This window comes from Diabrotica virgifera, chromosome 1 (genome assembly GCF_917563875.1).
Source record: "Diabrotica virgifera virgifera chromosome 1, PGI_DIABVI_V3a".
Taxonomy (NCBI): domain Eukaryota; kingdom Metazoa; phylum Arthropoda; class Insecta; order Coleoptera; family Chrysomelidae; genus Diabrotica; species Diabrotica virgifera.
The window spans coordinates 67,032,731-67,049,013 of NC_065443.1; the positions used below are offsets into that span (position 1 = coordinate 67,032,731).

Genomic DNA, 16,283 nt, shown 5'->3' on the forward strand with positions numbered 1-16,283 from the left:
GATTTCTTTCTAACGCATTAAATTGTATGTGACAGAAAAAAGGCACGTCCGTGATTACAGACATTTACAACATTTATTCTAGTTATTCTAGTTGTCGATAGATGGCGCCATAATAAATTTTTTTTTAAATTAGATAATATTACAAATATAATCTGTATAATTTATAAGACTATACAAATCAAAGAAAATACCATTTTATAAATGCAAGAAACACATTTGATTTGTTTTTATTCCAAATTGAAAATAAAATGTGACAACTGTCAGATTTAACTAAAATGTCATGTTAGAATAAATGTCATAAATGTGTATTATCACGGACTTACCCTCTTTCCTATCATTTGTTACGCACTGAAAAATGCTCATGAAAAGGACAATACCAAAGATATTATACACGGTAGATTAGGCTAGTCATATGCCACTCAATGCATCGAGGTGTAACGCCGACATAGGATTGAGTGGTCTAGCCATCTTTGTCGGTCACATGCGCGGGGTCGCTTGGTTGAAAGAGATAGATAGACCACCGATCGACTGTTTCCATGCTGTTTCCGCGTTACGCTTTTTTGGTGAGTATGCCGTGTCTACCCTTAACATGTCTCTGGATAATACACATTTATAACATGACATTTTAGTTAAATCTGACAGTGACAGTTGTCAGAATCGTATTCAGCCAATTATGAAAAGGGTATTACAGTATAACCCTTTTTATTTGCAATTTGGTATAAAAACAAATCAATTGTGTTTATTGCATTTATAAAATTGTACAGATTATAGTCGTATATATAATTCGTAAATCATTTTTTGTTCGATTATATCGCCATCTATCAACAGCTAGAATAAATCGAAATGACTGTAATCACGGAAGTACGTTTTTTCTGTCACTTCCAACTTAATGCGTTAGAAAGAAATCGAAAAACGCACTGAAAAGTGCCTATGAGAAAGAGATTAGCAAAAAAACTAATATATTAGGAAAAAATTGTTAAATTTGTTTGCCGTTAAGTTTGTACCGGTGGCATATTTAAAGATGAGCGTGTGTAGACACCAGGGTGTTGAAATCAGTTATGGTTTGGAAAAACAGTACATTTACAGATGCTAGCGTGTGTAGACACCAAGGTGTTGAAATCAGTTAGGGTTTGGAAAAACAGTACATTTACAGGTGCTAGCGTGTGTTGACACCAGGGTGTTGAAATCAGTTAGCTTTTTTAGTGGTTTTTTTAGTGGTAGTACCACTAAAAAAGCTAGCTGGTTTCAACACTTTGGTGTCCAAATCTGTTAGTATTTGTAAATGTACTGTTTTCCAAACCCTAACTGATTTCAATACCCTAGTGTCTACACACGCTAGCATCTGTAAATATGCGTACCGCAGGATTATGATGTCATTAAATCTATGACGTGCATTCCTAATTATTTGAATTTTAGTTTACAAAGGCTAGTGTGCATCGACACTAGTTACTTGAAACAGGGTTAAATATGCAATTGGCACCAGAACAGTCTGAAAGAATCTCATTGACAAAAATTCCATACGGTATTATTGCTCTAATTTTCTTAGGCATTCTTTGAGTTTGGTGACAGTATCATAGCTAAGTAATATAGTGTATAGAGATACGGACAGTATGATTCCAACTATTCTGCCACGATTTGTGGCGTCTGGTGTTTATTTGTGATCAGTCGAAGGTATTTGATTTATATATAAATATATAGATATATAAATTCGGGTTCAAAACGTCCTCCGACGTTGTCCGATGCCGATGCCTTGTTGCCAATATCTTCTATCATTGCAGTTTTCATCTTCTAATCCTCTTACACTCATTGATCGTCTTACTCCTTGTATCCATGTCGTTCTTGGCCTTCCTCTTTTCCTGTTTTCTGTATGTGTGTGTGTGTGAAAAAATGGCTTGGATGCGAGTCCGTTAGCCACAGATTTTTATTTTATTTTTACCTCAATTTATTAGTTTTGTTATATTTATACCTATTTTACTTAAATGACTATATTTGTTTCTTTCAAGTAGTTTATGAGTAATTTAAATATTTCCATTTTATGACAACTTAGTAGATATTCTATACTAATTGGAAAATGAACTTGTGTTTGTCGTAAATTGTAATATAATTGATTTATATATCTCTCGTTAATTTTGCATTCCAAGAAAATATGGTTTAAATCTCTAATCGAAACATTATCACAAAAACAGACTGATGAATTAATTATTCCTAATCTGTGCAGATGTGCCTCATATTTCCCGTGTCGAGTTTTTAATCTGACGATAGTAGAAATATCTGTTTTCTGTAGGTATCCATTTCATAATTTTCTTTGGCAGTCTTTCCCCTCCCATTCTCTGAACATGTCCGTACCACGTTAATTGTTTCTTCTCAATGCATTCTACAACCGTTCCTGTAAATTCATTATTCGCTTTACTTCCTCATTTCTAACCCGGTCCAATCTCGATGTTCTACTTGCTCTTCTTAGGGCGTCTATCTCAGTAGCTTCTATTTTTCTTTTTTGGTGTTTCTTTATTCTCCATCTTTCGGATCCGTATACCAATGTGCTCTTAATCATGGTGTTGTATATTCTCATTTTTCTTTGTTTCCCTATCTCGGTACTCCACAAAACTCTGTTCAATGATTTATTTATCGTTCTTGCTTTATTTATTCTGCTCTTAATTTCTGCATCGTCAGTACCTTCCTTGTTGAAATTAATTCCCAAATACTTATATTTATCACAGCTAGTTATTTTCTGATTATTGTCCAATATCATATCAGTTGAATCCTCACCTAGGCAAAAATATTGTGTTTTTTCTACATTCATCTGCAGTCCCCATTTTTCGTATTCTTCCTTCAATTTGCGAGTCATATATTCCAAATCTTCTTTATCGTTTACACATATTATCTGATCGTCTGCAAACTGAAGGCTGTACATGCAGGTCTTGTCGTCGATTTGGATGCCCATTCCACTGCATTTTCTTTTTCATATTGTAAGGGCTTTGGCGACATAAATCTTAAACAGGCTCGGTGATATGCAGCATCCTTGTCGTAGACCTTTGTTGACTGTAAACAAATCTGTTATTTTGTTTCCTAATTTTACTGCAGATTTCATGTCACTGTATAGATTTTGGACAGATTTCATGAGAGTAAAGTAAATGTTGGAGTTTTGCAGTACTTCCCATAGTTTCGGTATAGGTATATTGTCATATGCTTTTTGCAAATCTATAAAAACTAGATGTATTTGATTCATAATAGTAATTCGTATTTGATTTATAATAGTAATATTTTGGTCGGGTAACTTAAGATTATACTTAAGAAGTATAGTGTGAGTTGTATAGATATAGCTGTTTTATTAAAGTAATACACTTACTGCAAGGAGAAAAATATATTTTTTCATAGGTATATGTTCTATTTTCATATAATTTTGTCGCCGATATAGGATACAGCATGGCCTTCATCACATTTTTATAAGCATATGTGACGTAAATATTTTTTATAATCTTTTTTGCATTTATCAAAGACTAAGTTAAATTAATTTATTATTATTACACAGAGTACTACAATCTTCTCTTAAATATATCTACTCTCAAGTACAAGTCGAATTCATGGTTTTTTACATATCTCAAAATCAGATGTTTTCTTGTATTTTACGTTTGTTACCATACTCCAGCACCGACATATCTAATGTAGTACTCCAGTAGTCCCATGAGAGCAAAAACTTTAGCTTTACTAGTTCAAAAGTTAAAAAGGTTTTGTTTTTATTTTTGAAAAATTATAATTTGATACTAACTTGTACTTTGGTACAGTATGATGGATGTTTAAGCATTTGAAGGTTATTTTACAACCTTATCATGTTGCTATATAGAAGGTATCTGATTTTAATAAACAACTTATAAACAAATACCCCGAAAAAACCACGCGTGGATTTTTTCATTCTTTCATGTCTTTTATATCATTTTTGCCTGTCATATCGAGATCATCTTTAATTGGAATTAAAATTTGTTTTGATACACTAAAGTTTTCATTTAACTTTATACTTTTAGTCCATTTACTAACAGTAAAATATTGCAAAACCTCTAAATAAAAAAAACCGCTTGGATTGACATGAAATTTGGCATATACATAGCTAACATGTGAAACAAAAAAAAGTGATTTTGTGCCGATGAGTTTCACCCTTTCTCGGAGTTGAAAAAATATATGTACAAAATAAGTCCGGAAATGGATAAACTGACTAATAAGCAACTTTTATTCTATAGCGTTTTGCACTAAGTTGATACTTTTCGATTTATTTGCGAGTGAATATGTTCATTTTTCAACAAAAAAATCACGTTTTTAGACGGTTTTTCGCAATTAACTCCAAAAGTAAGTATTTTATCGAAAAAAAATACTATTCGCTAAAATATAGATTATAAAAAAGTGAAGTATGTATGAGGTCTCTAGACCTAGAAGAGTTGTAGCTGGGTTTTCATCAAGAAGTGCTTTAAAAATGTAGCACTTTTTGGGAAAACTCATTGTAACTTTTTAAAGTGATTAAAAAATCTCTATTATTGTTTTTTTCAGTTTCTAGCATCCAAAGTAAGCAAGTTATGCTGAAAATAAATCTGGTCCTTTTTTTTTGTGCAAAATCATGAAAATCACCTCTTAATTAGCATCCCAAATGAAATTAATCGTTACCGCTTCACAAGTTGCTTTACTCATGTATTAACTTTTGTGTAAAACCGTCTAACAACGTGTTTTTGTGTTGAAAAATGAACATATTTACTCGCAAATAACTCAAAAAGTATGGACTTAGTGAAAAAACGGTATAGAACAAAGGTTGCTTAGAATTAGTCAGTTTATCCACATCCTGACTTATTTTAAACGTATATTTTTTCACTCCCCAGAAGGAGTGGAAATCCCCCCCAATCCAAAAGCACACATCGGCAAAATATCACTTTCTTTCTTGGACATGTTATCTATGTGTATGCCGTATTTCATGTCAATCCAAGCGGTTCTTTAAAATTTGGAGCAAAACTCGTGAGTAAATGGACAATTTTGGCATAAAGTAATTCTAGTACTACCACCAAATCGTCAATGTCAAAACAGATACTTGTGGTATGCGGTATGCACTCAATAATATAAATTCATTTTATAAGCGTATCTCGTATTTTCAAAATATTACTTTATGATTAATTAATAAATATACCCTATTCCACGAAGATACGCCTGTTTTGGATTATTTCGACAACGAATATTTTACTGTGCAAAATAAGAACAAAAATAAATTGCAAATTACATTGTTGTTTATTGGAATAATTATTAGCGTCATTTACTTTCGTACTTCTTATGTTGCACACTAAAATATTCGTTGTCGAAGTAATCCAAAACAGGCGTATGTTCGTCGAATGGACCATATGTGCCAACTACTTGGACATTGGATAATGGCAACAATAAATGCAAACATGCATGTCATTGCATGTGACTTATATTTTCGTAATTTTCTTAATACTCATTCACTGGGGAACACATCTTTTGTTGAGTTAGATCTGACACTTGTTTTTCGTTAAATTTTTGGCGTCTGAATCTAAGAATAACCTCAGATTTTGTCTATCACGTCAACTTTTTAAACTGAGGTGCCCATATCTTAGTTTATGAGGTGCCCATGCTTTATCTTTATCACCAAGTTTCACTTTAAAGTAGACAAAATATGCTTGTCTGACAAATGTACTGATGTTTGTCCTGACAAAACGAATGGGGCCTGTTTTCGTACTTACGACGTGTAGGAGCAGAGGTAGCCATAAGGAAACAATTCAGTTCAAACACACTAAGTAGTTCTATACACTTCAGTAATGAAATACTAAATACTGCTAACCGACACACAACGTTTTAAATATTAACTGAGTATAACAGACGCAACTGAAGAACAGGCATGTCTAGACCAGTTGCAGTTATCAGAGCGCCATTCCTTCCACCCACATAGAAAACGAACTTGACGTGATAGAAGAAAACTAAAAACAGTTTTGAAACCAGCATACCTAATTCTATAGAAATCAGCTAAAAAATCTAACTCAACAGAAATTAAGTTTCGAATTGTTCCCCAGGTCCCCAGTGTTAGATCAAATACTCAATGCTCATTATTTTTAGTACGCAAACAAGAGAATATTTATCAAAATAATGTAACATACCTATCTATCCAAATATGATGCTGATTGCAATAATTATTAAGATTTCGTATCGAGTATGCGAATGAAATTATTATTCCATGCGAATAAAAATAAATATACTTACTTGTATATTCATTTTTGTTATCAAGTGACAACGTCTAAAACACGTCATAGTGAATGCAATTTTATATAATATGTTAAATTAAACTGAATTTAAATTTCTCTGTATTTAAATTTTTATTAAAATTTAAAAAGTCCCCTATTAGGTGGTTGCCGAACACAGTGAAAATGTATTTCCAGTATATTTTTCTTAAGAATCAATTGATCTCGATGAACTTTTCACTGCCCTTAGGAAATAGCCTAAACCAGCGGTTCTCAATCATTTTGGGTCATGTACCACGAAATACTTTTATAATTTTTAGTGTACCACCTAACCAAAAACCCTATCTAGCTAGGTGATCTAATTAACTATAATAGTGGTGCTGATTTTGGCTGTTTTTGCGTTTTATGTACCACCTCATAACAATATGTACCACCAGTGGTACATGTACCACAGATTGAGAACCGCTGGCCTAAACAATTTGATTTTAAACGTAAAAAATATTTTATTTAAATGTAAATGAGGAGAAAACTAAGATGATGGCATCAACACACAACAATATATCCAGAAACATCGGTTACCAATTCACGGTTGATAACTCTACCTTTGAAGTGGTGGACAAATTCTCACACTTCCCTGATCACCAAGGAGAACGTCACGACGGCGACGGAAGAAATCAAGCGAAGGATAATCCTAGCAAACAAATGCTATTTTGGACTGAGTAGACATATTATGAGAAGCAGAAACTTGAGCAAAAAAAATAACCATATACAAAACCATTATACCATCAGTGTTGACATATGAATCGGAGACACTGACCATCTCCTGCTGTCAGATGAAAACCTTCTGCTTATATTTGAACGAAAGATCCTGAGAGGAATATTCGGTGGCATCTGTGAAAATGGTATTTGGAGGAGAAGGTACAACAGATATCAGCATATATTTGGTGCTAAAGATTTTTTTTCTGAAAAATGGCTTTGGTAGAGCCAATTAGCCAGACTTGTTTGTGATTGATTGCAGATTCATAGTCATAAATTTTTTATTTCTTAACATAAGTACATACTGCAATATTATTTTTATACAGTCGGAAAAATGAAAGAATACCCATGAACGATCACATCAATCACTTATTTTGTATTTGCTGTCTTTTTCTATAAATAACATACGTTTGTTATAGGAAAAGACAGCAAGTCTTTTTCTATAAATAACAAACGTTTGTTATAAGTGAGTGTTGTGATCGTTCATGGGTATTCTTTCATTTTTCCGACTGTAGATACATAGGTACATTGTTTTGTTTTTTTTATTTTGTTTTTTAAATTATTTTCCTGTGATTTTATATTATATATTTTAATTTGTGGCAAACATTTTTTTTACTTATTTGTTTTTTGTTATTTATCTTTTCTTTTACCTGTACGGATCTTATCTTTTCTTATCTTATCTTTTCTTTTTCTGTCCTGTACGGATAATGTATTTTCGTTAAAACAAATCATCGAAAAAAAATTAGAACGGAATAGGCCAATACACCTAGTTTTTATAGATTTACAAAAAGCGTATGACAATATACCGACACCGAAACTATGGGAAGTACTGCAAAACTCCAACATTAACTTTACTCTCATAAAAGCTGTCCAAAATTTATACAGTGACATGAAATCTGCAGTAAAATTAGGAAACAAAATAACAGATTTGTTTACAGTCAACAAAGGTCTACGACAAGGATGTTGCATATCACCGAGTCTGTTTAAGATTTATATCGCCAAAGCCCTTGCAATATGGAAAAGAAAATGCAGTGGAATGGGCATCCAAATCGACGACAACACCTGCCTGTACACCCTTCAGTTTGCAGACGATCAGATAATATGTGCAAACGATAAAGAAGATTTGGAATATATGACTCGCAAATTGAAGGAAGAATACGAAAAATGGGGATTGCAGATGAATGTAGAAAAAACACAATATTTATGCCTAGGTGAGGATTCAACTGATATGATATTGGACAATAATCAGAAAATAATTAGCTGTGATAAATATAAGTATTTGGGCATTAATTTCAACAAGGAAGGTATTGACGATGCAGAAATTAAGAGCAGAATAAATAAAGCAAGAACGATAATTAAATCATTGAACGGAGTTTTATGGAGTACCGAGATAGGGAAACAAAGAAAAATGCGAATATACAACACCATGATTAAGAGCACATTGGTATACGGATCCGAAACATGGAGAATAAAGGAACACCTAAAACGAAAATTAGAAGCTACTGAGATGGACGCCCTAAGAAGAGCAAGTAGAACATCGAGATTGGACCGGGTTAGAAATGAGGAAGTAAAGCGAAGAATGAATTTACAAGAAACGGTTGTAGAATGCATTGAGTGGTACGGACATGTTCAGAGAATGGGGGAGGAAAGACTGCCAAAGAAAATTATGAAATGGATACCCACAGAAAACAGAAAAAGAGGAAGGCCAAGAACGACATGGATACAAGGAGTAAGACGATCAATGAGTGTACGAGGATTAGAAGATGAAAACTGCAATGATAGAAGATATTGGCAACAAGGCATCGGACAACGTCGGAGGACGTTTTGAACACGAATTTATATATATCTTTTCTTTTTTTTTGTTTCTATTTTTTTTATTTATTTTTTTATTATTATTTTATTATGTGTTCTTTTAACAACATTTTAAATTTATTAATTCCTTATAAAGGTCGTTTATGTGATTTATTTGTAAATGACATTCTAATATGACATGTGTTAGATCAGATCTCCGATTTTGCCACAAGTACAATTGGGAGTATCTGATAAGCCGATTCTATGCATGTAAGAGGGCGTAAGAGCATGATTGGCTCTCAGCCGATTAATGGTCTTTATAAAATGTCTATTATATTCTGTGTAAAACCATCTTCTTGAGAATATCCTAGGGTAACAATAAGCAAAATTTGAGCCAGTATTACATTCTCTGTAATGCAATTATAATACAATTAAAAACGTATTAACTCTTATAAAATTTGGAAGACTAATTAAGATGGGCAGGACATCTAGCAAGATCACAGCAGAACAACTCTCCTAGAAGAATCCTTATGTCACAACCTGTGGGAAGTAGAAATAGGGGTAGGCCAAAACTCTGATGGAAGGATAGTGTAGATGAGGATGGTAAAAAAATAGGCGCAGCAAACTGGCAACACTTGGCAATGGATAGAACTGACTGGCGTAATAGACTTGGGAAGGAAGAGGTTCTTTTATAGGGCAATAGCACCATTAATGATGAAATAATAGTTATTTATGTACCAAGTCAGTAAAGTTACTCTTTATGGAACGAGTCTGATAACTAGCTGTGAGTCTAGAGAGCGAGGCGAATAACAGACGAGTTCGATAAAGAGTCTTTACTGACGTGGTGCACACAAAATTTTATCGCCAGCAATTTGATATTGGTTTTATTACTTACTGACTATTTAAGAATTTTTTTAAAATTTTAGATGTAATAAAAATTTCATGACAGTGATGACAAGCGACTTCTGCATGATGGCCGCTTTCGATTTTTAATCGATAGTTATCAATATTGAATAATTCTAAATAGGTAAAGTGTTGATATTTATTTTATATGAATATAATTACAAAATACTACAGAATTTCACTTTTAGACATCAATTTAATTAACAATAAATTTTGTACAATATTTTTAATAATTAAAGTAAATAAATTATAAGTTAACTTAAATAAATAATCGATTACTGCCATCGACCACTTACATTCAATTCCGATTAATCGCGGCAGGTAAAGTAAAATTCTTCTTTCAGTACAATAAAGTGTTACTTACTGCCGCAAATGAGGGCAAATGAGTACAATAATGAATGACTTTGGTGACGGTTGGCGATAAAATATACTTATAATTGTCATAAGACAGCCGCACTACTGCCTATGGTGAGATTTGCCTCTTCTTCTTATTGTGCCGTCTCCTTTCGAAGATTGGCGATTCAAATGACAATTGTAGCTTTGGAAACTAGTACACGAAAGATTTCCGTAGGTAAGCGGTCAAACCATCTCCTCAGGTCTTTCAGCCACGAATTTTGGCGTCTTCCTACTGATTTTTTGCCCTGTACGTTACCTTCCAATAAAATTTGGAGTAACTCATATCTTTCACCTCTGAACACATGATCCAAGTATGCTATTTTCCTTTCTTTGATTATTCTTAGTACCTAATTCTTTATGTTTACTCATGCGCCGTAGCACCTCATCCTCATTGTCGGACAATATTAGGTACCAGTCATAGGCGCCCATACACACGGGCAGGGGGGGGGCGTGCCCCCCCTAGCTTTTCGGGAGAGGACAAAAATTAAATTTATATTACATAAACGTATTTTTGTCAAAAAATTATTGGATAATTTTGAGAGATAAATTGGAAGCCACATATTTATTAATAAAATAATTCACATATTGGGTAATTAATAGTTTAACAGAAAATCTGTGTGTCTGCGACAGCGGTCTACATGTAATGTGCATAATACACATTTCGTACAGTCAGGGTATGCTACTAAAGAAAACATTGAAAGAGATTAGAAACGTGGGAACATAATATATACTGTAACCGACATCCAAAATTACAAATTAAATGAATCATTTATAATACTGCAAAGAAGATCATATCAGCAAGAAATCCGATCTTTGACCGATAATCACTAATGAGCCATTCGTCTTTGAGAACTGACACTATAAAGATAAAGTGTAAAATCTGTGATTATATTTGTTTTCTATAATATTAAGTTTTGTGTACACCGAATAGAACCATCTTCATAAGCAGAAATAAATTCATATTGAAAAATAATTTTTTAAATTTATTGAACATAGTCAAATTTTAGTTTGCAAAAGTATTTTTTAGTAAGTATTTTTAAAGTGTACATTGTGATGAACACAACAATTTTATTTAAATGAAAAACAGGTGATCTTTCATGACGAATGAGTGTTATATACAGGGTGTCCCAAAAGTAGCGGAAAGGTAGAATAATTCGCGAAATGAAAATCGGATCGAAAAACTGAAAAATATGTGTTAAATATTTCTCAAAAATCTATGCGATGACACTAAACAAGTCCACCACTTCAACCCCTGGGTGTGGAGCGGGGGGTAACTTTAAAATCTTAAATGGAACCCCTAATTTTTGTTGCAGATTTGGATTTTCCTTGTAAAAATAAGCAAATTTTATCCGAGCCATTTTGCGAATTGTGGATAGATAGCGCTATAATCGGAAAAAACGATATATCGTGATACCATAGCAAAATTATAGAAACGGTATAATATCTCGAGAAATATACTTCCAAATGAAAAACTAAAAAACATGTGTTTAATATTTTTCAAAAATCTATAGAATGACACCAAACAGGATTTTTCATTCCACACTCTGGAGGTGGGGTGAGAGTTAACTTTAAAATCTTAAATAGGAACCCCCGTTTTTTATTGCAAATTGGGTTTCCTCCTCAAAAAATAAGTAACATTTATTCGAAACTTTTTTTAGAATTGTTGACGGATGGCGCTATAATCGAAAAATGCAATTTATTTGCGCCATCTATCAACGATTCTAAAAATGTTTGGAATATAATATGTGGGGGGCTCCTTTTTAAGATTTTAAAGTAAAAACTTGGTTCGACACATACTCATGGTTAGTCTACTCGCCAAAGTTGAAGGCAGGGCTTTGCAAGCATTGTATTCTTTTCAAACGGGTTTTAAAGAGAGGCGCAACTTTTGTGGTACCTATGACATTTCCATTTAAAAACTTGGTCTGGTATTTAAATGTATGAATAATTTCTCACAACAGGGTTCAAACTAGGTTTTTTAGGTGGTTTAAATTACAGTAGACTCCCTCAATAACGAGAACTGAAATGGTGGACTAATTATCTCGTTATAAGCGGATTTCGTTATATCAAACAACAATAATAATGCAATGTTTTAATGCCTCTTACGTAGTTTATTAGATGTCGATGGTCAACCTGAACAGTGAACAATGAGACTTCGCCATCATAAATTGTAAATTTCCTATAATATTCAATATCGGTCGATAAACAGACAGAAGTTTACTACAGGTGGCCGAGTTTATTACAGCACTCACCTCGATAATAAGACAGATGTTGGACATTTCTATGTACAGGCAGTTGGGGCATTTATTTATTTATGACCATTACAACGCTAAAAATAGGTAAAGGCACGTATTCTTCGATTTCAATTTTCCTCGTTGTAACCAAATATGCCTCGTTATAGAGCGTTATAGTTCAATAGGAAGTTCATGGGATACCTAATGTACCTCGTTATAAGCGAAACCTCGTTATACCCGTGTTTGTTATAGAGAGAGTCTACTGTATATATTGTCATCCGAAATATACAAAATGTAATGTGCAACATCTTCACGTTTGGCCCCCCCTAAAATTTTTTATATGGGCGCCCTTGGTACCAGTTAATTGTAAATATTTTTATCAAACAATCCTGAAATTTTTAAGGGTAACCTATTCCAGTTGTCAGACGCACCAAAGTTTAGAAACCTCTATATTTACGGAACGCCCCCTTCCCGAAAATTTTCAAAAATAGAAAAGTTGCCAGATCCGACATGAATAACTGAATAAAAAAAGTCTCATGAGGGAGGTAATGATTTTTTCTTAAGTGTGTGCCCAAGGTCTATTACATATACACGAGCGGGACACCCTCAAAAAAGCGCTTAGTTTTCGAGATACTGACCACGGAGGGGTGAATGGCTAATTTTATTCATACTTTATATTTTCGAGGGTGCTGAAAACGAAAATGAAGTTTATTTTGAATTTTATGTGGGGCAACATTGTTAAAATCGCAATTTTAACCTAAAAATAAAAAAAAATGAAATCACGTTTTTTTGCTTTTAACTCGCTACAACTCTTGTCGATTTTGATATTTTTGTCTAAGGTTTGTACACTATATGTTGCTCACTTTTTTGAAGACAACGGTATCTGTTTTAAGATTTTAGTCTTATTCTAGTAAAAGTTATGAATTTTTTAAAGTACAAGGTAAAGATTCGTGAATTGCAAAGTTTAATCGCAAAAGTTAAGAGGCAAAATTTAAAATTTATCTTATTAATCACGTTTATGTTAAAACATGCACAAAGAAGTTTTCTGGAAAGTTTTAGTTACAAATGTTTAATAGAAAAAAAATGGCGCAACTTTTAATATAGACGTTATACATCCCAAAAATAACGCTTATTTTTCGAAATACTGACCATGGGAGGTGAATGGCTAATTTTGGTCTTATTTTATGTTTTCAATGGTGCTGACAATGAAAAAGAGGTTGATAACTGATAAGATTGGTTAAGGCTGCAATGCGTAAAGTTGTTAAGATTGGTTAAGGCTGCAATGCGTAAAGTTGTTTGCAAAGTCGAAATACAGGGTGAACAATCACATGCGTTTGAAACGAATGTTGGGCTGCGACAGGGAGATGCGCTGACGTGTCTCCTATTCAACATAGCTCTGGAAAAGGCGGTCAGAGTTGCCCGAATAGACAACAGAGGAAATATTTTTAATAAATCATCCCAAATTTTGGCATATGCAGATGACGTGGACCTAGTTGCCCGCACAACACGCAAACTAGAAGAAATGTATACCACCTTCTCAAATGCCTCAAAAAATATGGGCCTGAAAGTAAACGAGGAGAAAACTAAGATGATGGCATCAACACCCAACAATAGAGCCAGAAACATCGGTCACCAATTCACTGTTGATAACTCTACCTTTGAAGTGGTGGACAAATTCACATACTTAGGCTCCCTGATCACCAAGGAGAACGTCATGACGGAAGAAATCAAGCGAAGGATAATCCTAGCGAAGAAATGCTATTTTGGACTGAGTAGACATATGAGAAGCAGAAACTTAAGCCAAAAAACAAAAATAATCATGTACAAAACCCTTATACAACCAGTGTTGACATATGGATCGGAGACATGGACCATCTCCAAGGCAGGTGAAAACCTTCTGCTTATATTTGAACGAAGGATCCTGAGAATATTCGGTGGCATCTGTGAAAATGGTATTTGGAGGAGGAGGTACAACAACGAGGTATACCAGAGATATAAATATATATTTGGTGGTAAAGACGTAGTATCTCTCTTAAGAATAGGAAGACTAAGATGGGCAGGGCATCTAGCAAGATCACAGCATAACAACTCTCCTAGAAGAATCCTTATGTCACAACCTGTGGGAAGTAGAAATAGGGGTAGGTTAAAACTTAGATGGAAGGATGGTGTAGATGAGGATGGTAAAAAAAATAGGCGCAGCAAACTGGCAACAGTTGGCAATGGATAGGACTGACGGGCTTAATAGATTTGGGAAGGTCGAGGCTCTTTCATAGGGCTATAGCACCATTGATGATGATAGTGTCGCATGTACGGGGGTTGTGCTCTACTGCCGAGAACTGCCGTTCTCTGGGATATAATATTTATGGATTACCGTCAAAGGCTGATATGATCAATCAAAATGTAGATGTATTTGGTGATATTCACATATTTCTATTTCTATTTCTAGTGACTTTCTTGGGTGTAAATCATGTCTTTTCAGTTTATTCCTCTTTGTTTAAAAATAAAGCTGTACGTAATTATTTACGTAAATGATATATCATAGAGGTACAATACTTGATACAGTATAAATTTTTAGAAGTACTAATCTACATAGAGCAGCATGAGTCCAATATACTTAAAGCTATTCCGTTTGAACAAGTAGGTTTTAAGCTGGGATCCAACGGAGCGTGGCGGGGCACGCATTGAGAAATAGTATATGTAATAGAAAAAGATAAAAACTAAAGACGGGAATCAACGCAACGTGAAATAACTTCTATTTCCCTTAGACTTTGTGATTTACAACCCTCTATTGTTTGTCGGTAAATGATCTAAATAAACAATTTTACGAAATCAGTCCACAAAATTTTTTATTTGCAACACCAGAGACAATAACTTTAATGTATAGTATAACTCATTTTAATATTTAATAAAGATAAAATCATAATACTAATTATAATTTTATAATTTAAAATATTTCGAAATGTCATAAGATAAATAAATAATATATAATGAAATATAAAAACTAGCTGTTTCATTTGTTTGTGTTTTTTGTCGTTCCATTTTTCACCTATTATAAATAATACTGTTTTTCCAGAGCCGCACAACTACCACAGTTAAATGGAGTCAGTCCCACCCCTTATCACGACTGGGACTTCTTAATGTTCTCACAAAGATGGCCGATTACTTCGTGCGCCGAATGGGAAGACAAAAAATCAGGCAACACTTGCGTCTTCCCACCAGACCGAACACAATGGATAGTTCACGGGATGTGGCCCACTAAAAACGGAACAGAGGGCCCCTTGTTCTGTCCTTCTGCTATCCACTTTGATCCGGATCTACTGGATCCCATGTTGGATGCTCTCAAAGCACAATGGACAAATGTGGAGGCTAATACCAAAGTTTATTCCTTCTGGAAACATGAGTGGGATAAACATGGAACTTGTTCGGTAGATTTGCCAGCACTCAACAGTATTCCTAGTTTCTTTAGTAAAGGTAAGGTGATATTTTATTATACATTTTATAATACTTCATGATTTACGTTAAAAGGTCTACACACGTCCCGACCCGACCACCCGACAGTTCGGTCTGACAACTTTTGGCCTGACCGTTGGAGTGTGCGTAGGCTTGTCGCAGAGCCGTGCGGTACATCTTTTCAATATGATGCAAGTCTTCGAAATGCCGCCCCTTAAGTATGATTGAAACTTAACTTTTATTTTTATTAAATGAACCTACACAAAATGAAGGACAACTTATATTTTAAAGACAAAACCTACTTTAAATTAAATGAAATATGTATTACCATTAAATAACATTTACAAAAATTACAATTTTGCCCTTCTTTACTGACTTTAATTTTGGCAAACTCGTCAATCACATTGGTTAAAGTAGCAGCTAGTGAGGACTCTATTGAAATGAATGCTAGATTTTTTAGTTTTGTTTGTCTTATGGACTTTAGTAAATAGTTTTTAATAATTTTTAATTTTGAAAAACTTCTTTACCCACTAGC

At 33.7% G+C, this 16,283-nt stretch overlaps 1 protein-coding gene across 1 annotated transcript in view; it reads left to right on the plus strand.

The window, feature by feature from the left end:
* Nucleotides 1-16,283, plus strand: part of LOC114326968 (ribonuclease Oy) — a 66,813-nt gene that overhangs the window by 24,350 nt on the left and 26,180 nt on the right. Inside the window, exon 2 of the mRNA XM_028275456.2 lies at nucleotides 15,372-15,769. Coding sequence (XP_028131257.1) covers nucleotides 15,372-15,769 — 398 coding nt within the window. The remainder of the gene's footprint in view (nucleotides 1-15,371; nucleotides 15,770-16,283) is intronic.